At 68.7% G+C, this 24,271-nt stretch overlaps 2 protein-coding genes across 2 annotated transcripts; both read left to right on the top strand.

Annotated features, from left to right (window-relative positions):
* Positions 1–7,222: 7,222 nt before the first annotated feature.
* SPG7 (SPG7 matrix AAA peptidase subunit, paraplegin) lies at positions 7,223–21,288 on the top strand (the record flags this gene model as incomplete). The annotated part of the gene is made up of 17 exons (XM_084257086.1): positions 7,223–7,399; positions 8,175–8,277; positions 9,355–9,444; positions 11,290–11,531; positions 12,002–12,141; positions 12,682–12,784; positions 13,541–13,666; positions 13,848–14,010; positions 14,185–14,358; positions 16,515–16,639; positions 17,148–17,250; positions 17,982–18,092; positions 18,277–18,392; positions 18,927–19,083; positions 19,298–19,464; positions 19,600–19,677; positions 20,593–21,288. 17 exons carry the CDS (start codon positions 7,223–7,225, stop codon positions 20,773–20,775), a joined length of 2,358 nt encoding a protein of 785 aa, XP_084113212.1. The 3' UTR covers positions 20,776–21,288.
* Positions 21,289–22,307: 1,019 nt separating this feature from the next.
* Positions 22,308–23,666, top strand: RPL13 (ribosomal protein L13). Its single transcript, XM_084256577.1, has 5 exons — positions 22,308–22,329; positions 22,517–22,779; positions 22,951–23,124; positions 23,297–23,353; positions 23,497–23,666. The coding sequence occupies exons 2-5, from the start codon at positions 22,534–22,536 to the stop codon at positions 23,653–23,655; spliced, it is 636 nt and encodes a 211-aa protein (XP_084112703.1). The 5' UTR covers positions 22,308–22,329; positions 22,517–22,533; the 3' UTR covers positions 23,656–23,666.
* Positions 23,667–24,271: the final 605 nt, after the last annotated feature.

Raw genomic sequence — 24,271 nt, 5'->3', positions numbered from 1 at the left:
AGCCCAGCCAAAACAGACGCACCGGGACCCCAAGTCTCTCCTGTCACACAGCCACACTCAGGCTTCCACCCACTCACTCAACAGAGGTTGCCCGAGCCAACTTTCAGGCACCGTCATGCCCAGGCTGGGTCCTGGACGCTTAGAGACACAATCCCTGTCGCCATCAACCGTCAGCCTCGAGGACAGAGACATCCGTCAGCCGCCACACACACTGGATCAGCTGTGCGAAGCTCCATGAGGCTGCAACACAGCCCGGGCCCCTTCCCTGGGAGCGAGGCTGCACAGACCCCAGAGGACAGGAGCAGGCCAAGGCCCAGGCGCCGCCTGCAGAGGCGCAGTCTGGAGACGCTGGAGGCGGAGGACCGGGCGGAGCACCTGCCTCGTGACCAGGCTGAGGAGAGCGGGGAGCGTGGCCACAGCGCCCAGGTGAGAGGGACGGTGGCCCAGGGCCTGACTGGGGCCCGAGGAGAAGGCTTAGGCCTCAGAGTCAGCTCAGCGATCACAGGGGCCCTGCCGTCAACTCATAATTCCGCCACAGGTAAAACACCGTTTCCTCTAAAATGAACTTGAAATTTTAAAGGCGGCCTGGGGAGAGCAGGAGTTAGGGGAAGCACAGAAATGACAACAGGCAGCTCTGGTCCCGAGACCGCCGTGTCCCCACGGGCGTCCCTCTTCACCGCCCTGCCCACCAGCGTGCATGCAGGTGCTGTGCCCGCCTGCCCTCCCTTCCCTAATAAACCTGTCCTGCTAAAATGGAAAACAAAGAAGACATTTGGACACAAAGCGACTCTGCGCTTAAAGGACGCCCCAAACACTGCCCGTGAAGCACACCCCGAGAGGTGCGGAGGCTCTTTGCCTGGCCTGGAAGGCGCTATGCCCACCCCGCACCTGCGCTCCAGAGCTGGGACGCAACACACGCTCTCGTGTGGCATAAGGTGGAAAAGTTGAATGGCACAGAAATTCCGTCTGAAATTCACATGACGAGGACGCGCGCGGACAGTACTCGGAGGCAGTAACTTCTGTTGCCAGAGTCCCTTCAGTTCTTGCATGAAGTTTAGCAAATGGACCAACTCAGCCCCCACTGGGACCTGACTGCCCAGCAGTGACAGCGGACACCGATGCGCCAGCCCAGCAACAGCGTCCCACCTGCTAACCAGCGAACGGCTCCGCTCACCATCGGAGGGATGAAGGGACTTAGGCAGGAAGAACAGACAGATCAAAACACTTATTTTGGCAACAAGTGCAGATTACGCTCCACACCAGCATTTGCTGACACTCTCTAATTATGTCATTTAATTGATGACGGGCTCACTGCCCATATGCAAAGTACCCTCCTCGGATGGCTGGCGACAGCCTCACCACGTCAGACTCGCGCGCAGCCCCGCAGCACATAGTGCTCTGCGAGAGGCTCCCACGGCAGCGTTTCTTAGCTCGATTGGTAGAAAGTTCTACTCATCACTGAATCAAGACTGTAATCACAGTGGACGCGTCCGCCACCGGTGCCGGGCAGCCCGTCTGGTCAGATGCGAAAGGCGGGTGGCCGAGGAGTGACCGCGGCTGGCCCGCAGAGGCTGTCAGACAACACCCAGAGCACGGACTCGGGGTAGGAGCTGCAGGCGTGGGGACCGGGCCACGCCTTTGTGTAAGTGAACTTCTGGTAAATTTTGTTCTGCACATTTTAATTTAGAACAAAAACGCTTCCGCAAGTTTCAAATTTGGGTGCAATTCAGCCATATTTGGGGGTAGCGTTTTAATGATTGAGACAAGCACAAAGAACACAGAAAAATGTCACAGCCACAGGCCTTTGTTCCTCCCCTGCCCTCCATTGAGGCGGCCGGCCTATCAGAGGACACGCGGACCCCGAGCTGCAACTCGGAGCACAGCTGAATGCGGCGGGGGAGGGCCGGCGCCCAGATGACCCGAGTCAAGGGTCACAACCCGAGTTGGGCAAGCCCGTCTCTCTCTCCTAAGCGAGCTTCAAAGCAACCTGCGGGCCTTGTGCAATCCTTCCCCAAAACACACACGGGCCGCCGGGCCCGCCGGCCATGCCCAGCGCCGGGGAGGCCACGATCCCGAAGGCACCCAACAGACCCTCCGGGGGCTCTGACGGAGAAACGTCCGAACGGTGCCGTCCACGGGGCTCCAGACGCCAGAAATAGCGACTTCCAGCGGCCCGGTTCGCGCAGGCGGCTGTGCCCGGTGATGTCTGTTCGCCCCCGCGGGCGCCGCGACACCGGCTCCGCGGCCCGCGCTGGAGCCCGCCGGACGCCCCTCGCCGCCCGAAATCCGCTTTCTCCGCCGAGAACGGGGCGCCCCGGGCCGACGGCCGCCAGGGCCCGCGCCCGCCTGGAGAAAACGGCCCGGGGCCCGCGCGCCGCGGAGGTGGGCGCCGGCGGCCCATGTGCGGCGGCGGCCGCGGATGATGAAATGGGGAACGGAAATCGGGCCGCGATGGTTCCCGGAGGCCGCGGCGGCCGCCGCTCCGCCCGCCCCCGGCCCGGCCCGGCCCGGCCCGGCCCGGCCCGGCCGCGCGCTCCCGCCGGGGCGGGCGCAGCAGGCGCCGGAGCAACCACCGCAACCCCCGGCCCGGCCCCGCCGCCCGCCCGCCGCCCGCGCCCCGCCGGGCCCCGGAGCCGGCCGCGGCGCCCCCACGGCCGCCGGGACCCGGGAGCCCGCGCAGGCCCCGGCCCCCCCCCCGCCCCTCAGGCCCGCCCGGCCCCGACCCCGACCCCGACCCCGGGCCCCTCGCCCCCAGGACCCCGGGGCCGGCGGGCCCCGCGCCGCAGCCCGGCCCCGACGAGGCCCGCGCGGAGGCCCGGCCCCGGGCAGGCCGCAGGCCCCGCCGCCGCCGCCCGCCGCCCGCCGCCCGCCCGGGACGCTCACCGGCGGCGGCGGCTCAGCGGCGGGGCGCGGGCGCGGCCATGCACCCCGGCCGCGGCTCCCGGCCGCGCGGCCCGGGCGGGAAGGCGGCGGCGGCGGCGCGGCTCCGAGGGCGGCGCGGCCGGCGCGAGGCGGGCCGCTGGGGCGCGGCGGCGCCGCGGCGGCGGGCGCGGGCTCACTGGGCGGGCGTCGGGCCGCGGGCTCGGCGGCGGCGCCTCCCCGCCTGGGGCCCTCGCTCCATCGCGCTCCGGCTCGGGCGGCCTCTGGCTCCAGGACCCGGCGGCGGCGGCGACGGGCCCGCCGCATGAGACGCCGCCGCCCATTGGCCCGCCGTATCAGCCGCCGCCATTGGCCCGCCGCTCCGGCGGCGCCGTGCACGTCACGGCGTCGGAGAGGAAGTGCGCCGCGAGGTGAAGGGGCGCCCTCGGGGCGGACGCTTCCGCGACGGTGGGAGGCGGGGCGGAGGGGACGACCGCGCGGATTGGTCGGGTCTTGCGTCAGGCGCCCGGGCGCTGGGCAGCGCGTCTCCGGATTGGCTCCCTGCGTCGCGGAGGGGCGGGGCTCCTCTCGGACGTGACGCTGGGGTTGTCATGCCGGCCGCGACGGGCGCTGGCAGCGCGGGCGGGGCGGGGGCGCGGGCGGGGGCGCGGGCGGGGCGGGGGCGCGGGCGCGGGCGCCCCTGGTGGTCTCGGGGCCGCCCCGGCCAGTGCGGGCGGCCGCGCCTCGGGCCTGCCCCGCCCCCGGGCCCCTCGCGCCCGCGGCCAGACCGCACGGGGAGCGGGCCCCGCCCGGCCGGGCTGGAAGACGCGGTCCTGCGCTCGCCCCGAGACCGACGAGGGGCGCGGAGCGGCCTCCTGGGGGCCGCGGCGGGGCGCGTCCGGGCGGTCGCGGGAATAAAAGGGCGGAAAGGGCTTTCCCGCTCCTGCCATCGCGGCTTCGGGGCCGGGCGGCGCCGCGCCCCGCGGGAGGGGTCGGGGCGCCCGGCGCTGAGGAGGGGCGCCCGGCCGCCTGGTGCGCGGGCGCCACGACCTTTGAGCGGTGGGCGGCGAGGAGGCCGGGCTGCGCCCCGGGCCCGGGCCCCCGGCGGGGCGGGAAGACCCCCTCGCGAAGTCTGAGGGACCCCGAGGGAGGGGCCTGCACCCCGGGGGGCTGGAGACGCGGCCCGGGGTTCCCGGGGCCAGTGGCCGATGAGGTCAGCGCCGGCCGCGAGGGCCCGCAGCGGGGGCGGCTTCGGGCTGCAGAGCCTGAGGCCGAGTCTCGCGGAGTTAAGTCTTCGCGACTCCGCGTGGGTGACGGTGGATTGGGGGGCGGGGGGGGACCCAGGGGCAGGCTGGGCCTCGCGGGCGGGGGCGCCAGTGCCTCTAGCAGAGCGCTCAGGAGCGGCCCGAGGGCCAGGGGCGGGCGGGCGGGCGCGGGCAGGGGGCGGGCGGGCGGGCGCGGGCAGGGGGCGGACGCGCGGAGAGCGCCTGCTCCGCCAGGGCTCCGAGGGGCAGCCAGAGCCGGCGCAGCTCCCAGCTCCCTGTTCCGAGTGGAAAGGACACTAGCTTTCCACACGCCGTGGGGCAGACGAAGTATCACAGTCGCAGGCTCCTGGCGGCCGTCCCTAAAGGCCGTCCTGCTGGCGGTACCTGGGCGGCCCAACGCCCCGAGGCGGTGAGACCCGGCCGCCTGCACCTGCTGTCCAGAGCCGCGCCCATCCGCAGAGCGTTCCCAGGAGGCCTGATGCTCCAGGTCCCGCGCTGGGAGGCCCCGTGGCTCTCGGCCCCCCAGAGCTCCAGGGCCACCCTGCAGACTTCGAGTCCAGGCCTGCCAATGGCCAGGCACGGATCTAGGAGCTGTGGACAAAACCAAGTCCGGCCAGAGGCCCGTAGGCCTGGGTTACCCGCAGCCCCAAGCAGCCAGCTGCTGAAGGAACACAAGCCAGAGAAATCCTGGTGAAGCCTGCTGCCCCTCCCCCCACAGAGGGACTGCCAGGAGTCTGCTGGGGATGGGGGTCCCCTGCTAAGTGAGGCTACCCTGCCCCCCTCCCCGCCCCGCCCACTTGTTTTAGGCACTGTGGCCACCGGAGCCAGGGCAGGCCAGCCTCATCCCGCACCTTCCTGTCTGCCCCCAGGAAGGGTCAAAGAACTACCATCTGGACTTGGCCCGGCAGGCCTAGCCCCTGCCCCGGGTGAACCCCAGCTCACAGCGTCCTTGGCCACAGGAGGTGAAGCCCGACTGGTTTCACAGCCAATCCTTCCCACGGGCTGCAGTAGCTGCACGGGGCGGGGCACAGGGAAGTGAAGCGTGACCAAGGTTCAGGTGTTCTTGGGGCGCCTTACCTGAACCACCAAGCCCCCCCTGATTTTTAAAATGCCTCACTACATTTTTTGTTCCCCAGCCCCTTTTTTTTTTTCCCTAAAGATTTATGTATTTATTTATACAAGCACTGGGAACAGTCAGAAGCGCGGGAGGGTGAGAGAATTCACCAGAGCTAGAGCGGGGAGCAGAGCAGGCAGAAGGACCGAAGGACACTGCTGAGGGGAGCAGCGGGCGGCAGGAGAGGTCTGCGCGCCACGTGGGACCCTCGCCGGTGGCCGGGGAGCAGCCGGGGATCGAACCGGCGCAGAGGCTGCGGGCAGCTTCGCAACCCAGCGCTCAACCGCTGCGCCACCGGGGAGGCCCCGTCGCATCCCATTTTGATGTGTCCTTAAAGTCTAAGCACCAGATGCGTTCTGTTCAGCCAGTGTATCACAGATCCAGCCAGAAACACTGCAAGTGAAGAACAGAAAAAGGTCTCCTAAGTCTTCCCAAAGCCTTTGCCTGAAGTCTGTGCATATGGCCTGCACTGGCCTGCAGCAAGCAGGGAGCCTGCTAATGGGGAGCTGAACCCGGTGCTCCCATATGCACACCTCGGTGCTCACGGCTGAGCAGACACCAGGACACGCACTGCCCAGCCCCCTTCTGGAGAGTGGCTGGCCGGGAATATTGCTGGCGGCCATCTCAGTGGCACTGCCCCCTTCTGCAGCTCCAAGTGGAGACCAGGAGGCTTGGCCATGAGACCCTCTCTGGAAATTAGCTCCTAGGAACACTGAGTGCAGCCCCTGTTCTGGGTGAACAACAGGCTGGTCAATGCAGAGCCCAGTAAGGGTTAGAACCAACCCCCAAGCTGTCTGCAGAGTTCGTGATGTCTCAGCTGGGAAAGGACTGCAAAACATTTATTTATTTATTTTTAATTTATACATATAAGAACCCGGGTGCAGGCCAGAGGTTGGGGGGGGGTGAGAGGACTCCCCAGAGATGGAGCAGGGAACAGAACAGGCAGACTGAGTGAAATCCACTGCTGAGGGGAGCAGCGGGGAGACAGGGGGGGTCTGCTGCGCCACGTGGGTAGCGCCCTGGCAGGCCGGGGATCCCACTCACGCTGCAGAGGCTGGCAGCTTGATAGCGCTGTGTCTTTAGCCCCTGCGCCAGCTGCCCCCACCCCACCCCAGCTTTATTTTAAGCAGCAGCGCAGGCCCGGGTGATCTATCTCGGGCAGCGCAGGCAGAGGCGGGGAAACCGGGAAGGACAGGCCCGGGGCCTGACAGCACAGCAGGGAGAGGGGTGCAGCAGGGAGAGGGGTGCTGCCCGGGCGCGGGCCAGGAGCCGGGCACCGGTCTCAGGACGCTTTCCAGCGGGGGGCCGGGCCGCACAAGTCGAGCGGGCACAGGCCCGCGGGAGGCGGGAGGGGCATCTGCGCCGCCGCTGCGGCCAGCACCTCGGCCGACAGGCCCCCACTCGCCCTGTCGCGCCCCCCCCGACGGCGCACGGCACGAGTCCGGCCACCGGGCGCGTCCCCAGGCGGGTCCCCAAGGCGGGTCCGAGCCACGCGTCGCCGGGAGCTCGGGGCGCCCCGGGGCCGGAGCTGTGGCCCGACCCCCCCCGGGGTGGGCGCCTGGGGGTGGTCGCGCGCGCGGGGCGCGAGCCCGGCACTCGGGGCGCAGGGGCGGGGGCCGCGCTGGTCTCCGGAGCCCCGGGAGGGTCCGGCCCGCCCGCCGGAGGGACGCCCGGGGCGAGGGGCCGGCGTCGGCCGAACTCCCGCCCCCGCCGGGCCAGCCCCGCGGGCTGCGCCCAGGGACCTGCTCCCGCCCGCCGGCCCCGCCGGCCCCCGCGGCGGCCGCACCCCGCAGGGGCCCCGCCAACGGCCGCGCGCCCCAGCGGCGCCGCGACCCGGGACCCGCCGGCGCGGACGGCGGGGCCGCGGAGGCCCCCACGGCGCAGGCGCGGGAGACCCCCCCACGGCGCAGGCGCGGGAGACCCCCCCCCCACGGCGCAGGCGCGCGGCCGCCGCCCGACCGCGCAGGCGCAGTTTCCGGCCGCCATGGCCGCCGCCATGTTGCTGCTGCGCGCCCTCGGTCGGGGCCCCGGGCCCGGGCGCCTGCGGGCCCCCTGCTGGGGCGGGAGCCCGGGCCTCCCCGCCGGGGCCGGGAGGAGGCGGTGGCGCTTAGCCCACGGGCCTCCGCTGGGTGTCGCCGGGGGTGCCGGCCGAGCCCCACAGGTAACGCCGCCGCGGGCGCCGCCCGGGTCCACCCCGGCGGCCCGTCCGGGGGCCGCTCCCAGCGCCGCGTGGCCGGCGGCTCGTCGCGGGCGCCCCGGGGGCGTCCCCTGGGGCGCGGAGCCCCCCGCGCCCCGGCTTCCCCCCGTGGTCGGCCGCGGCCGGGCCCCGCGCCCGGCTCTGGCCGGCGCCTTCCGCGGGGGCCGGCGCGTGCCGAGTGAGGCCTCGCGAGCGCGGCCGGGGCTCGACGGACGCTGCGAGGCAGAGGCCGAGGGGCCGCTCGCCGACACCCTGCGCTGAGCGGGCGCCCGCCCCCGCCCGGCCCCTGCCGCGAGGGCCTTTGCCCGCCCCCGGCGCGGTGACTCGCGTCGCTCAGGCCCCGCCGCCCGGGACGACGCCGGCCCGCGAGGCGGGGCGGGTAGTGAGTGCACAGGGCGGCGCGAAGCCGGGCGCGTCCCTTGCTGGGAGGAGACGGCGCCGGCCGCGTGTTCCTCCCCTGGCAGCAGCCGGAGAGCGAAGGGAACATGAAAAATAAAAAGAAACGACGTCCTGGCGCGGATGGAAAGCCGCGGGCTGGACGGGCTGGACGTCGGCGCTGGAAGACGAAACACTTCAGGGCGCGCTCACGCTGCCTTCCGCGCGCCCGCTCGCTTTGTCGTTCTTGTCTCTTTCCTGCGATGTTCTGTGAAAACCGCCGTCATGCTCAGAGGCGGCGTCGCGCTCGAGGGCCGCGGTGTCGGCGACTGGGCCGCTGTGTTGCTTTTTTGTTTTCCTTCAGAGTCTGCAGATGCAGCTGCTGACTCCTGTGTTTGAAGGGCTCCGCGGATCATTGTTGAAACCACATCTCGTCCAGCATCCACTCCGCTCCTGGAAGCTTTTAGGTGTGTAATGCCGAGAGAGGTGGCAGAGGCCATGGCATTTGTGAAAAAACTAGGGTCCCGTTGCTGCCTTGACAACGGACTGAGAGATGAAGTCGGTTCAAGGTCCTCAGTTAATCTTGTTGGGGTTCCTTGGTTGCCCTGAAATGAAGTTCACCTAACACGTGATTGTTTAAGGCCCGAGTAGGTCATTTATGTTTGTTTTCAGACATCATTTTTTAAAAGCTTGTGGTGCAGAGTAATAACCAGGCCGCTTGAAAACGTGTCTTGTCTCGGTATTACCCGGCCGACGCCGGGAGTGCTCAGCGAGGGCCACACAGCGGCTCTCCGTGTCTTACATCCCACAGGCAGCTCCAAACCTCCTGTACATAATTCTCTGGGACACGGGCCTGCACTGTCTCGTGAGACCCTGAGCCGTCCTCCCACCTCTCTTGACCTCGCGTCAGAGGCCCTTGGCATGGCCACCAGGCATTTTGCTCTTGCTTCGCCCAGTGGGGATAGGAAGAGGTAGACCCTCCCACTCCTCATGGACTTGAAGCAGTTGGGCGGCCATATGTGATCCATGCCACACGCGGTCAGGAGGCCTGTAATGCCCAGGGGCACCCCTGCCATCTGTGTTCCCCTAGAGCCCACCGCACCCAAGGCACACACACCACAGGCTCATCAAGGTGGCTCCTGCCCCAGCACGTACAAGTGTGTGCAGGACGGGGACACGCTGGCTCTGAGCAGTGGTGCCATGCCCTGTGGGCCAGAGACGGCGCTGCCAGGCCCCGCTGATACAGAGCCCTCGGCTTCACGGAGCCTGCAGAGCACAGGGTTGTTCTCCAGCAGACGTGTGATCTTTCCCAGTTTGCACGCGTTCCCTCACATTCATTCCGTCACAGCGGCCAACGTGCGTGGAAGCAGTTCATGGCTCCACCATCAGCAAGTGCTGCCCTGGGGTGGGCAGCTCGGACCCCGAGTGCTGGGCAGGGCTCTCTGGGCAATTTCTGTCTTGGTCTGGTCGTGCAGGAGGTGCACCTGTCCTGACTGGCCCTGCAGTTGCCGAACCGAGTGCTCAGCACTGCCTGGCCCTTGCAGGTGCCACCTACTATTTCAAGACCTCAAGGATGCAGCAGAAGACAAAGGACGGCGACAAACCCAAGGGGAGGGCGCCTGAGGACGACGAAGGTGCGGCCGGGGTCCCTGGTGGCGCTGCCCGCACGGCCTGCGGCATCCCTGTCCCAGCCGGTGTCTCGGGAGTGGGGTGTGCCTGGCAGCAGGCTTCTCGCCTGAGAAGCACTCCCAACTCTCACCCGCGCTGCTGTGGCTGGAGCCCTGCCCGCCACCCTTCAGAGGCTCCAGTCCTGTCCAAAGGCAGGAAGGAGGCGGGGCTGCCTGGCTCAGCCCCTTTACCAGCCGACTCCCTGCCCCACCGCTCTCTTGGCTACCCTGGGCGGCTGAGGCGCCCCGGAGGTCAGCTCTCTTGCCTGCTCTGGAGATTGGGGTAATGGGGTGAAGGTGTGGGAAATAGGGTGTTTGCGGGCCTGCCACTAGTGGTGCCGGCTGCCCGAGGCAGGGTGTGTCTGCTGGGGGAGGGCCGATCTCTGCCCTGGCAGCGCCTGCCCTGCCCAGTGGGCGGTCCCTGGTGGAGCCCGGGTGCTGACTGAGGTGCGAGGGCGCGGGAGCCCAGGTGGAGACCTGGGGAGGGTATTTTTGGGGGCCAGGCTCAGAAGGGCTGTGCCTCTCCAACCCAGATGTCACCCTGGGTCGATGGAGGCTCCTTTTTGGTGCAGCCCCTCAGCAGACAGCTCCCAGTCCCATCCTGGGGGGCCCAGATGGCTTCCTGGCCAGCTGCTTGCTGACTCTGGGCCCTCGCTCCTGTGCCGGGCATCTGCGGCTGGTCTGCGGGCCACACCTTCACCCCACACGTCCCACCAAGGCAGCCACTGAGCCCCGGGCCCGACTGCAGGCGCGGCGCCACCCCCGTCACACTCGGCACGGACTCGGGCAGTGCTCTGGCTCCGGAGTGCTGCGGTGGTGGCCGCGACGTCCCCCGTTGACAGGTCCCTGGTGTTAGATGGGGGCTGTGCTGTTCTGGGGCTCCGTTCCCGTGGGTTCCGCCTGGGCGTGTGCGGCGTCTGGGCCAGGTGTCGCCTCGGGCGGTGCCGGAGCAGGTGCGTGCATCGCCGGAAAGTGCAGGATCTTGGGCGGCCCTGGGAGGCTGGGGTGGCCAACGACAGATCCATCCAGGTCGCCCTGGCACAGGGGAGGCGGCCTGACGCTCGTGCAGACAGACACAGTGCGGAAGCACTAGGAGGAGGCTGGAAATGTCCCCGTCCTGACACGCGAACGGTCTCTCTGGGCGAAGACTAGGCCAGAAAGGACTCCCCGGGGCCCGGCCTGCGCTGCCTGGGGAGTTCATGGGGAGGCGGCTGCTCCCCATTCTTTCTCTGAGCCTCTTTCCCGCCTGCTCCCAGCCCCCAGGGCAGACTTTCCCTGCAGGCTCTCTGGCACCTGCGAGGCCTTTCCCAGATGAGTGGCCCAGGCTGAGGGGGCGAGGGCGGGCGCTCCTGCCGTGGGCTGCCCGGGTGTGCACGCTGGCCAGGGGTGGGGGGGGCACCTCTGGCCAAAGCAGCGGCTGCTGGGCCCCAGGCGTGAGGTGCCCCAGCTGTGGCAGCGCTTCCTGCTGGCCGTGCTGGGCCAGCGGTCAGAAGGTCTGTGTGGCCGTCTCCTGACGAGTGGCCAGCACTCTCCATGCCTTGGGTGGACAGCCTGACCGCTATGCCTCCTCGCCTGCCCCCTCAGGGCTGCCGCGGGCCCTGCGCCCACATCTGGCTCTCCCAGAGGGTCTGGGGTGAAGCCCTGAGGCGCTCCTGGGGGCGTGGAGCCTGGGCAGGGGGCCTGGGAGACGGGGTTGGGACCGCTGGGGCAGGTTGCCCGGAGGCGGACCTGTGGGAATGGGGCACCCTCAGGGCGGCTGCTGGGGCGTGGGCCCCGGTGGCGGCCCCATCTGACTGACCCCTGCACCTGCAGAGGGGAGGCGGCGCAAGGAGCGGGAGGACCAGATGTACCGCGAGCGGCTGCGCACCCTGCTGGTGGTCGCCGTGGTCATGAGCCTGCTCAATGCGCTCAGCTCCGGCGGCGGCAGCATCTCCTGGAACGACTTCGTGCACGAGATGCTGGCCAAGGGCGAGGTGCAGCGGGTGCAGGTGGTGCCCGAGAGCGACGTGGTGGAGGTCTACCTGCACCCCGGAGCCGTGGTGTTCGGGCGGCCCGTGAGTGGGCGTGGCGGGGGCCGGGGGCTCAGGCTGCGTGTGTGGAGGGGAGGGGAGTGTTCGGCTCCCCACAGGGGATCCAGGGGGCCCAGGCTGTGTCTCCAGGAAGCCTGGAGGAAGCCCCCGGGAAACCTGGCGCTGACTCCTGCCTGGCCGTGTTGGCGTCTGGAGCTCAGGGCCAGGCTGTGGGGGAGGTGCCTCGGCTGCCATGCCTGCTTGGGGCGGCCCTCATGCCCCTCTCCTGGGGACGGCAGCGGGACGCCCAGACTCTGACCTGTTGGTCTCCCTTCCGGGCGGCCAGACCCCACCAGTGCTGTTCTCCGCGGGGGAGGATATTCAAACACGCACCCCCCGCCCCATGCCCTGCAGCGCACCTCCCGGTGGGACGCCTGTGCGGGGGGGGGGGGGGGGGGGGGGCACCTGTCCAGGCCCGTCCGCCCGCCCCCGACTTACAGTGCTCTCTGCCGCAGCGACTGGCCCTGATGTACCGGATGCAGGTCGCGAACATCGACAAATTTGAAGAAAAGCTGCGCGCAGCCGAGGACGAGCTGAACATCGAGGGCAGGGACCGGATCCCCGTGTCCTACAAGCGCACGGGCTTCTTTGGAAAGTACGTTGGCGCCCCCCGGGCGTGATGTGGGCTGCCCGCGGCCCGAGACAGGCGCAGCCGCTGGCCTGCAGCGGCAGGCATGGGGATGAGGGCCGGGTGGGAGGCCGCGCTGGGCAGGCGGCACCAGTCCCCCGGCCACCCTCCTGTTGTCTGGCACGGCCGGGCCAGCCACGGCGGAGGCGGCCACGGGCCTGGGTCCCAGCAGCCCCTTCCTGTCCTGGGGTGGTGAGCGCTGCTAGGCCTGTGGGAGCCCGCGGGGGGCAGGGTGCAGGTTCCTATGCGGTCGGAAGCGGCTCCTGGGTCTGGGCAGGGCCAGACCTCGGGGACTGTGGCCTCCCGTTTGCACACGCGGGTGGGGACAGGGAAGCCCATCTGGGGCGTGCTCTTCACCACGGCTCCAGACATCTCTGGGCTCACCGGGCGCCTCCATGCTCTTGGCCTGGCACTGCAGCCCGCACAGGTGCACAGTGGGCACCCTTCTCGGTGCTGTGAGTGCCTGGGCAGCGCCTTCAGGCCCTGATTCTGCTCCTCTCCCGCCAGTGCTCTCTACGCCTTGGGGATGACGGCCGTGGGCCTGGCCGTGCTGTGGTATGTCTTCCGTCTGACAGGGATGACGGGACGGGAAGGAGCGTTTGGCGCTTTCGTAAGTTGTCCCGTCCCTGTCCTGCAGAACTGGGGATTAGGGCCTGTCTGGGGCTTCCCCTCACTGGCCCGGGGGGTGGTGACTGGCCTGGGGGTGACTCTGCCGCCGCAGCCCCTCTCTGTGGCTTACCAGCCGTTCTCAGTGCTGGCTGGCGTCAGCTTCCCCTGCTAGCTGAGACGCTGAGAAGTGTCAAAGGCCATCTTTAAAGAGCCACCGCCGTGCCCCTTGCAAACCTGCAGCCGCAGGGTGGGAGCCATCCCCGCTGGTCGTGTGTGCCTGGGCCTCCGAGGCCCCCAGGACCGTGACCCCTTCAAACTGGGGCTGGAGACCCTCCTCGTGGGGCGGCCTGTCTCCACGCCACCTTGGCTGTTGGGGTCCTGCACCCCACTCCCACTGCGGGGTGCATGGCCTGCATCGAGGGCAGCCTGGCCCTGTGCCGGCACCACCTCGTCTCCCGGGCTGCCTGTGACTGTCCTGCCCCGACAGTCTGGAGCTGAGCGCCAGGCCTTGCTCGTTGCAATTGGGAAAGAAACTGGTGGGAGATGTCACGAAGGAAAAGGAGGCTGTTTGGGAGACTTAAATGGCCTCACTTGTTGAGGGAGCTTTTTGATTTTGTAAGGGAGGTTCCTGGACGCCAGGCAGCTTTCCAGCCGTAAGGACTGGACTCAGCCTCCCCAGCGCGTCTGCGTCCGCGCTGGGAGGGGGACCTTGCTCTACTCCGCCCTCTGACCCCTGCCCTTTCTGTTTTCTGCCCAGAACCAGCTTAAAATGGCTCGCTTCACAATTGTGGACGGCAGGACGGGGAAAGGAGTCAGCTTCAAGGATGTGGCGGGGATGCACGAGGCCAAACTCGAGGTCAAGGAGTTTGTGGATTACCTGAAGGTGAGCGCCGTCGGGCGGATGGGGGCAGCCGCAGCACTGCCCTTAGCCCGGGAGGCCAGAGTCCCTGTCGGCCGCGCCTGGACCCACACGGGACCTACTCCTGGCCCAGCACCTCCTGTCCCCCACCCGCAGGGGCGGCTCCGCAGGCAGCAAGCAGCCTCACGGGAGCCCCTCCTTCCAGAGCCCAGAGCGCTTCCTCCAGCTGGGCGCCAAGGTCCCGAAGGGCGCGCTGCTGCTCGGCCCTCCTGGCTGCGGGAAGACGCTGCTGGCCAAGGCGGTGGCCACAGAGGCCCAGGTGCCCTTCCTGGCGATGGCCGGCCCGGAGTTCGTGGAGGTCATTGGAGGTGGGCGTCGCGGGCCTGCCACCGCCACGGGACAGAGGATGGGGCATCCAGAGCGGGGAAGTGGGGTGTTCAGTAGGGGCGGGCGTCCTCTCAGGGCCTTCCAGGCGTGTCCCCAGGGCCCTCTGCCGGCGGCTGCAGCCACTGACCGACTGGCCATCCTCCCGGTGCCCACAGGCCTCGGCGCCGCCCGCGTGCGGAGCCTCTTCAAGGAAGCCCGGGCGCGGGCTCCCTGCATCGTGTACATCGACGAGATCGACGCGGTGGGCAAGAAGCGCTCCACCACCATGTCTGGCTTCTCCAACACCGAGGAGGAGCAGACCCTGAACCAGCTGCTGGTGGAGATGGACGGTCAGTGCCCGGCGGCCTCCGTGGGGTGGGCTGGCAGGGCACAGCCACGGTCTCCTCCACCAGCAAGGGCTGTGCACACGGGGACCGCCCGGCCGCCCTGCCAGACGATCAGCTCCGGAGCGCTGCCCTCCCGCCCCCGAAGGACACGGCTTAGGTGTAAAGAGATTCAAGGCGAAAGTGAAGGGAGAGCCAGGACACGAGCAGCCAGGGAGGCAGTGGTGCTGGCCCCCAGCCCCGACCCGAAGCCTTGGGCTGGCCGTGGGGCCCCTGCCGCGAGATGGGGCAGGACGCTGGGCTGTTGTCACATGGCCTCGTCTGCTGCCCTGGCCGGGGCTTCTGGCCGGCTCTTTGTAGCACTGGCATCGCAGGGGGCGATGGGGGGGCCCGGTGGTGGGCCCTGCTGAGCTCTGTGTCATCTGGAGCCTCTGCCCACGGAAGCTCTGGCTTAGCAGAGGCTCCCAGCTGTCCCTGGGAGACGGCCGCCTGCGGGCGCTGGGCAGATGGGGAGCGCCGCCTGTGGGAGATTGCAGAGCTGGCAGCCCCACCTGTCGGACGCGGGGCCTCAGCTCCTGGAGAGGCCGGGGGTGGGGGGGCCGCGCCAGCCCTTTCTCTCCGCTGTGGCTCTGGTGCGTGCGCCGAGGCTGCTGTGGACGGGAGCCACGGAGGGCCCCCCGGAGCTGGCCCCAGTGTGAGCACGTCTTTTTGCTGGCCCTGCTCTCGCCCCGCGAGACAGCAGCTTCTGCAGGGGCCCTGGGGCTCAGCGGTCAGCTAGCACTTTCCTGAGCCAGGGCTCCACGCAGCGGCACTTCCGCCCGGGACCCGGGACTCAGGTCTGCTTGTGGCGCTGGGCCCGCCGCGGACAAGGCCTTTTGTGCGAGGCCCGGCTGAGCTGTGCGCCTGCAGCTGCCTCTGAGGGCCTTTGTTTCCTGGCGGGTGGAGCTGGCCGGCGTGGGAAAGCTTCTCCGGGAAGAGGAGCCCCGCCTCCCGGCCGCGGCGTCCTGCTGGCTGCCTGCACCCGGCACCCACTTGTGCCGGCTCAGCCCCATCCACCCGTGCAGGCGCCTCCGACCGGCTCGGGCGGCGAGGAGGTCATGGGCCACCCCCGTCCGGCTTCTAGAAGCTCCTGAGTTGTGGGAGCCCCAGTGGGGTTCCGTGGCCCCTGCACTTCATTCTGCCACGCGGTTGGGATTCGTTTCTTGATGAGGTTTTGGCTTTTCCTGTTCGTGCTCCTTGTGGGGTGCTGCGCCGTGAGGGAGGAGCTGGCGGGCTTGGGGCTGGCCCCGCGCCCCGTGCGGCGCCCCCCTGGGCCGGGACCTGTCCTGGGGCAGGTGGGCACGGCCCAGCCTCGCTCTCCGGCCATGGTCGTCGCGGCTGTTCTGCTTCTTTGGTGTTTCCCATGACTCCGAATCAGGTGGTCCGGATGCACCAGAACTGCTGCTGCTCTGGGAGCGCACACTCGTGTGGGGCGCCCGGGCCGCCTCATCCTCCCAGGTATGGCCTGGGCAGCTGCTGTCAGGACAGTCGGGCAGTTCCTGAAAGACTAGACACACTCCGTGGCTTTGTGTCGCCCCTGGATGCGGCCCCAGAGCTCACGCCGCCTGCTGGGAAGGGCCGTCCATCTGAGGCTGGGTGCTGGCCCCGGGTGGCCATCCTGGACCGTCCTGTCGGCACAGCGCACTTCCTGCCTCCAGCGGCCGCTGCCTGGGAGAGGCTGGGCTCCGTGCTGGAGCATGGTGGGCGGCGGCGGCACCAGGAGAGGGAAGCCAGGACTTGGGCTGCTCTGAGACATCGTCCGGTGCCCTCTGCGCGCCGCGCCCGGGACTCGGCAGGGTGGCCTTCCCGCCGCCTCTTCCCAGTGCAGGGCAAGGACGAGGTGCCTGTCCCTGCTGCCCCTCTGGGGTCTGGGGCCGTTTCTGGGGACCGGGGGTCGTTTGGGCCGTTGCGGTGGCATCTGCCCCATGGCTCAGGAGGTCGGTCAGTCCCGGGGGACTGGGGGCAGCCCTTGGGGGTGGGCAGTCCTGGCAAGTCCGGGGCGTGTCCTTCAGGAACACAGCCTGTGGATGCAGCGGGAGGCCGTCCCACCTGCTCCTCCCGCTGCGGGGACACCTCGCTGGGCCCCTGCCCGCAGCCCCCACCCGACCCCTGCTGTCCCGCAGGAATGGGCACCACCGACCACGTCATTGTCCTGGCGTCCACCAACCGCGCCGACATTTTGGACAACGCTCTGCTGAGGCCCGGCCGACTGGACCGGCACGTCTTCATCGACCTCCCGACGCTGCAGGTCAGTGTGCCTGGTCCGCCCTGTCCCCGCGGGCCCGGCCTCTGCGGGCTCCCCCGCCCCCCCGCGCCTGCTCCGGCTCCTGTTGTTTTCCTCTCCGTCCGGGGCAGCGGGCTGCAGGGGCGGGTCTGGCCGAGTTTCGTAGCCAATTCTTTGACATCCAAGCCAGGGGACACCAGGCGTCCCTCTCTGCGCCGGGCTCTGCTGGGGCCAGGCGCCCTCGTGTGAGCCGCGCCTCTGGTACCGCGGTGAGCCGGGGGACCCAGCGTGGGCAGGGGTCGGCGCGGGCCTGACGGCGCCCCGGTGTTCCTGGGTCAGCAGCGGGGCTGGGGTGCGCCGCCCTCCCCTGCAGGGCACGGGGCCGGGAGGGTCAGTCTCCACAGAAGACCCACCACGCGCGTTGCCCCCTTTGCCTGCCTGAAACGCTCCTCACGGGCCAGCGTGACCAACAAGCCGGTGACGCGCGGGGCTTTCCGGCGCGTCCGTCTGGTCACGCGCACGTGTCTGGCAGGAGCGGCGGGAAATCTTCGAGCAGCACCTGAAGAGCCTGAAGCTGACGCGGCCCAGCAGCTTCTACTCACAGCGCCTGGCGGAGCTGACCCCCGGCTTCAGCGGTACCAAGGCTGCAGCCCTCGCGCTGGCGGGCGGGGGCTGGCACAGCGGGCAGGGGCAGTGTGTCCATCCCTGCCCTGCACAGTGCTGGGCGCCCGTCCTGGAACAGCCGGCTCGGCTCTTGACCCAATCAGGGGACACTCTGGGCTGCCGCCCCGATGGCTCTTACTCTATTTATGTCTTCACTTTAAGGATTTTATTTATTAATTTCTGTAATAAGAGCTGGGGTACAGGCCAGAGGGACGGGGGTGAAAGGCCCCCCCAGAGACAGAGGGGGGAGCAAAATAGGCAGATCCGCTGCAACACTGCCGAGGGGAGCAGCGGGGAGTCAGGAGAGGTCTGCTGTGCCCTGTGGGTCGCTCCCTGGCCGGGCTCGCACACAGGCCGCAGTGGCTGGTGATAGCGCTGAGACTCAACCCCTGAGCCACCGGGGAGGGCCCCATGGCTCTTACTTTAAAGGGGTGTAAACACGGCCCCTTCCCCCACCACGTTCCTTCCTTGCTGTTTTTTTGTAAACGTCCTGAAGAACCCACTGTCAGCTGTCAGAGAACCCCTAGTCCCTGCCTCCCGCTGTGCTTGCAAAGGGCCGCTTTGGCACACGAAGCCACACAGGCGGGTGGACAGAGGAGGCCGGTGCCTGGGCTGGCCAGGGGCAGTGGTGCCGCCCACACAGTCCCGGGCTCCTGGGTCTCCCTCAGCCTGAGGACGCGGAGCCCATGCCCTGTGCCCACAGGCGCCGACATTGCCAACATCTGCAACGAGGCAGCCTTGCATGCAGCCCGCGAGGGACACACGTCCGTGCACACATCCAGCTTCGAGCACGCGGTGGAGCGCGTCATCGCTGGTGTGTTGGGCTCGGCGGGGCGGGGGCAGAGCTGTGTGCAGCGTGGCTGGCTTCCCTTCGCCTAAAATATGGCGGCTTCGCCTAGAAGCAGCGTAGGCCAGAGTGTGCCAGGGCCTGTGGCCTGGGGTGAGCGTGCGGGCCCAGGAAGGGAGCCGCACCACCTCAGGGCCTCTGCTGTTCTCAGGCACTGCCAAGAAGAGCAAGATCCTCTCGAAGGAAGAGCAGAGGGTGGTGGCCTTCCATGAGTCGGGCCACGCCCTGGTGGGCTGGCTGCTGGAGCACACGGAGGCCGTGATGAAGGTGCGTCTGGGCCAGGCCTGCGCCCGCGTGGCCGTGCTCCAGGTGCGCAGGAAGGGGGTGAGGCTTGACCGTAGCAGCTCGGAGGATCAGCGTGAATCACAGTGTGTACCTCTCACAATTTGGGGGTTCTTCTTAGGATTTTCACGTTTCAAGGTCAATCCATTAAAGAAAGCAGGAGGCAAAGCCCCTCCCTTGGAGTCTGCTGCTCGCTGAGGCCTGGGGTGCCCGGGGCTCGTGCTGGGGGTGTCTCAGGCCTGCACCTGCAGTGAGCTCTGGGCTCCCCGGCCCCTCTGCTGCCCCCGCCTCAGGCTCCTGCGTGGGCCACTCCCAGCGCTGCTGTGGGCCCCACCTCCATCCTGAGCCCATCTATGGCTGTGGCCGTGGGCACAGGGTGCACGGCTGGCCTTGGGGGGGGTGGCTAGCACTCCAGGACGGCTCCCCTGGGCATCCTGCCCCTGTCGCGGGAGTGCAGGGCCCCCCGTGCACCCCCCTTGGCCCGAGCCCTGTCCTGCTGACGGCTCTGCCCGCCTGCAGGTCTCCATCGCGCCGCGCACCAATGCCGCACTGGGCTTCGCGCAGATACTGCCGAGAGACCAGCGCCTCCTCAGCAGGGAACAGCTCTTCCAGCGCATGTGCATGGCCCTGGGTGGCCGTGCCGCTGAGGCCATCTCCTTCAATGAGGTCACCTCTGGTGAGCCTGGCCCGCGGGGCTCCTTAGCGCAGGAGTGGATCCCCGGGGCACCATGGCCAGCGGGCTCTCAGACGGGGGCCAGGCAACCCTGAACGTCCAGACACATGGTGGGCACGCCACATCCACGGCTGTCAGGCCCACGTGTGCCTGGGGGCCGAGAGGGTGTGAGCAGGCTCCGGCAGCACTGAAACCCTCCCTCTTGTGCCACATGCAGGGGCACAGGACGACCTGAGGAAGGTCACCCGCATCGCCTACTCCATGGTGAAGCAGCACGGCATGGCACCCCGCATCGGGCCTGTCTCCTTCCCTGATGCCCAGGAGGGCCTCCCAGGCATCGGACGGCGCCCCTTCAGCCAGGGCCTGCAGCAGATGATGGACCACGTGAGGGCCTCGGGCGTGCGTGGGGGGCTGTGAGCAGGCATCACGGGCAGCTGGGCCCTGCCTGTGGCCCAAGGCCCACGGCAGGTTCCCGGGCGGCTGTGCCAGGTGTAAGCGTGGCCTGTCCCGTCTGCACAGGAGGCGCGGCTGCTGGTGGCGAAGGCGTACAGGCACACGGAACAGGTGCTGCGGGACAACCTGGACAAGCTCCAGGCGGTGAGTGAGTCTCCTGGGCCTGCGAGCACCGGCCCATCCTAGCACTAGGACACACACAGCCGTGCACGGGGCCTCTGCCCCACTCCCCCCACCCCCCACCCACTTCTCTTAGCTCTGTTTCGGACACATCAAGCCAGTTGCTTCCATCGGAGGAGCCTCCTGGCCTACCTTCAGCAGAATTACTGACGTTTTCTCTATTTTGTTTAATCCTTTCCCAACCTGGGTTTTTCTAAAAAAATTTTTCTTTTTCTGGAGTTTCAAGAATAAGGTTTAAGGTTTGCGACAGTTTTACATTTACAGAGAAGTGGCAGATCTCTGATGTGGGTAACACTGGCCACTTCCTCCTATTCCACAGCGTGGGGCCGCTGCCCTGCCAGGAGGGAGGTGTGTGTGCCGGCCTGACCACCCCGACAGCCTCGGGGACTTTGCACAGGCAGCTCTGGTGCTCACATCCCACCGACGCTGCTGTGGGGACGGTGGCTCCCTGTACTGCCTGGGCTACGTATGCCTCCAGCTGACATGTGGCTGCTCCCAGCTGAGGGTCCAGGCAGGGCAGCCGTCAGGTGGGGTGTCACACGCAGACATGCTGGAGCAGCAGCCCTCATGGCCAGCACCCCCACAGTGACCACTGGTGCGGTGGCTCCCAGGACCCTCAGCTCTCCACAACCACTCTGAGGCCACTCCCTCCCCCACTACACGCAGGGCTAGTTTGTAGAAGCAGTTGAAATTGGCGAAACGAGCATTTTGGAGAGGGAGGCAGGAGATGCCAGCTGGTGGCTACGGTGGCACCGCCAGCTCAAGACGGGCTGTTTCTTTGCTGGTCCTCGGCCTGCGAGCTGGGCCTTCACCTGGGGGGTTGCTCTCCAGAGGCTGGTATGTGCCTCTGTGGGGTCACACTACCTGTCTGGCCCCCAGCTGGCACACGCCCTGCTGGAGAAAGAAGTGATAAACTACGAGGACATCGAGGCCCTCATTGGACCTCCACCGCACGGGCCCAAGAAGATGATCACGCCACAGAGGTGGAGTGATGCAGAGCCAGATGCTGGGGAGGAGGAGCCCGCGCCTCCGCAGCCACGCCTCAGAGAGGAGCCATCCTGACCGAGCAGCTGATCTCCTGGACTGCACCATGGGGACATGGTACCATCTGGCCCGGGGGCTGTTCTGGCATCTTCATCTGAGATGGACGCCTCTGCGCAGTCCTCACCAGTCCTGCTGCAAGGCTTCCGGGAGCCTGTCCTCACTCCTGCCTCGGGACTCACAGTCTTTGGGAGTTGGGCTCCCAAAAGGTGCCCCACAGGAGGCTGCCAGGCTCATCCCAGGTTCTCTGCTCCTGGTGTATGGGTGCCGGGGGGCTTGTGCTGCAGCCTGAGTGGCCTGATAGCTTCAGGATGACGGGGCCCTTGGGCCACCAGCCCTGGCCTGCTGTTCACGAGGGCACAGACAGCCCAGGGCTGGGGACCAGACCCAGCTGCCACTGGCCTGCCGAGCTGTTCGCACGCCTGTTTTTTTTTTCCCTGCCAGAGCTCTGTTTGCACTTTGTAATAAATGCTGTGACTGGAACATCTCCCTTTGTGCTGTGTGAACCCCTCCTCCCAGAGCAGGTTGACCCGAGGTGCCCCACCCTGGCATGACTCCACGCGGGTGATACTCCCTGCCTTGTTACTTGCTGCTGCCCTCCCTCTGCAGTGGCATTTGGTTGACTGGGTTTGTCTCTTCCACACTCAGCCCGGAGGAACCGCCAGCACCCCTCACACCTGCAACAGGGTGGCTTTGAGAGGAGTGGGGGTTGGTGAGGACAGCTCCTCCTGCTTCATGGAAGGAACAGGTCCAGCAACCTGCCCGGTCCCAAAATGAGCTCGCGCCAAGGCCATGGCCGTTTCCTTAGCGACCTGTTGGGTGACCGACCTTTGTCTAAGTGCCTCACAGGTAGAGCGCGCTAACAGGTCTGGGGAGGGGGCTTGGTCTGCCAGCAGCTGCGCAGCGACGGGGGCCTGGCCGCTACGTGAGCACAGGCCTGTTCAGAGCCGGGTGGAGCCTCCCCCAGGCTCAGGGCGCTTCCCGAGGCCGTTCTCCGCCTTCTTCTAGGCTGCCTGCATGGTCGTGCCCTTGGGGTTCCTCCGAGCCCCCCCGGTTTCCTAAAGCTGCGTGTCTCGGCCCAGCGCTGTCACCGGCCAGGCGCTCGGCGCGGGACACGGGGCTCCCCAGTCTCGCTTTGTGGCGTGACGCTCTGCAGCGCGGGCGTCCCTGGAGGAAGCCGGGGCGGGGGGCGGGGGGCGCGAGCGGCCGCCGGGGAGTGTCCCCGGGCCGGCGTCCCCGCGCGGAAGGCGGCTGGTGGCTGCCGGCCCGGCTCACGGCCGCCACCGAGGCCGGGCGCGCACGTCCCCGCGCGGGGAACAAACCCCGCGAAGGGGGCGACGCCCCGGCGGCCCTGCCCGGACGCGCGCCCCCGCTTGGAACGGCACGGGCGCCGCCATGGGCGCCGCCATGTCTGCGCCGGGCCGCGAGGGCGGCCGGGAGTGTGCGCGTCACTTCCGCCCGGTCCGGCTGTGATTGGCCGGGACGCCCTGACGCTTGGGATTGGTCGGGCTCGCCACGACCCCAGCGTGCTTTGCGGCGCCAGTTCCTTTGCACCGGCCGTTCTCCCCCGGAGAGGTGAGCCTGCTCGCGCCGGGCGCCATGGGCTCCATCCGCCGCCATCCGCCGCCATCCGCCGCTTCGGCGCCGGCCCGCGCCCCCTGCGCGGCGCGGAGGCGTCCCGGGCCCGCGGCGCGGCCTCCTCTCGGCCGCGAGCGGCGCGCCCCGCCGGGCCCGGCCCTGACTGTCCGCCCCTCGCCCGCAGGCCCGTAGGCCGCAGCCATGGCGCCCAGCCGGAACGGCATGATCCTGAAGCCGCACTTCCACAAGGACTGGCAGCGCCGCGTGGCCACGTGGTTCAACCAGCCGGCGCGCAAGATCCGCAGGCGCAAGGCCCGGCAGGCCAAGGCGCGCCGCATCGCCCCGCGCCCCGCGTCCGGCCCGATCCGGCCCATCGTGCGCTGCCCCACCGTGCGCTACCACACCAAGGTGCGCGCCGGCCGCGGCTTCAGCCTGGAGGAGCTGCGGGTGAGTGTCCCCCGCGCCGCGCGCCCCCCCCCCCCGCCGCGGCCGCGTGATGACCGTCTCCGGAATCGCTGCCCGCCGTGATGACAGCCTCGAACCCTCGGCTGACGGCCGCGCGCGCGCCCCGGGGCTCGGGCGCGGGCGCGCGCGCCGCCTGACCCGGCCCGTCCGCAGGTGGCCGGCATCCACAAGAAGGTGGCGCGGACCATCGGCATCTCCGTGGACCCCCGCCGGCGGAACAAGTCCACCGAGGCCCTGCAGGCCAACGTGCAGCGGCTCAAGGAGTACCGCTCCAAGCTGATCCTCTTCCCCAGGAAGCCCGCGGCGCCCAAGAAGGGGGACAGCTCTGTGAGTGCGGCGGGCGGCGGGGTGACGGTGTTTCTGGGGAAGCTCAGAGCCCCCGTGGTGCCCCGGCGTTTCCTAGGGGGCGGCGGCTCTGCACACACCCGGCGGGCGCGCAGGGCCGCCTGGGGGCTTCGGGGTGAGCGGAGCCCCCTGACCCCTTCTCTTGGACACACAGGCCGAAGAGCTGAAGTTGGCCACGCAGCTGACAGGACCCGTCATGCGCATCCGCAATGTAAGCCTGGGGGGGTGGGGTCTGCTGGGCCCCCTCCCCCCAAGGGACCTGTCTGTCCACCCCGCGGCCCCCCCCCTGCTGGGGCAGCTGGTCCTTGGCCTGGGGGCGGACAGGCATTGACCCCCGTGCCCCCCCCCCCGCAGGTGTACAAGAAGGAGAAGGCCAGGCCCATCACAGACGAGGAGAAGAGCTTCAAGGCCTTCGCCAGCCTTCGCATGGCCCGCGCCAACGCCCGGCTCTTTGGCATCCGGGCGAAGAGGGCCAAGGAGGCTGCGGAGCAGGATGTAGAAAAGAAAAAATAAATTATAAAGTGTTGTCGGTTAACTGGAGCCGAGTGTGTCTGGAGCAGGGCTGTGGATGAGCAGGTTGCTGGGGCGGGACTCGGTGCACTGGGGTGGGGGCTGCCGCTCTTCCATCACTGGCGGGCTGAGCCCTGGTCTTGGCCGTACCCCAACCAGGTCACTCAGGTCGTGTCCACCTCAGCTGACGGGAGGAAGGCGGTGTCCAGGCCAGGGGGGCGGGTGAGGAGTGTCTGGCCCGGCCCTGGCGTCACGCCGAGCTGCTGGGGGTGGTCAGAGTGCATGGCTGGTCTGGGTCCGGCCCCCACACGGCCAGACCCAGGGTTTATTAGGCAACCTCAAATGTTAGGAGTGGGGGAGGGAGTACAAGGTGGGCATGGCTGTGCCCCGTGCTGCCTCCCATTTGGCAGAGGCTGCCGAGGGCAAGTCCCCGCCATGCCCCGCTGGCTGGCTCCAAGCACAGGTGTCTTCCCCGGTCTCTGGGCAGCGCGGCCAGGCTGGGTCCAGGGGGCTGGTCCGGGGCTGTCAGCTCCTGAGCCTGGGTCCTGACTCGGCAGGCGGCTCAACCCCTTGGCTGTGGATGCCCTCCCTGCTCTCAGGCCATCTGGGCCAGGCGGGT

Source organism: Talpa europaea (assembly GCF_964194135.1).
Source record: "Talpa europaea genome assembly, chromosome: 16".
In the NCBI taxonomy this organism is placed as follows: domain Eukaryota; kingdom Metazoa; phylum Chordata; class Mammalia; order Eulipotyphla; family Talpidae; genus Talpa; species Talpa europaea.
Note: the sequence above shows the minus strand (reverse complement) of the source record. Positions and strands in the feature narration are given on the sequence as shown.

Coding starts and splice junctions, on each gene's coding strand:
- RPL13 (XM_084256577.1), top strand. CDS start 22,534: ATGGCGCCCAGCCGGAACGGCATGATCCTGAAGCCGCACTTCCACAAG. Junction 22,780..22,950: donor TCAGCCTGGAGGAGCTGCGG/GTGAGTGTCCCC, acceptor GCCCGTCCGCAG/GTGGCCGGCATCCACAAGAA. Junction 23,125..23,296: donor CCAAGAAGGGGGACAGCTCT/GTGAGTGCGGCG, acceptor TTGGACACACAG/GCCGAAGAGCTGAAGTTGGC.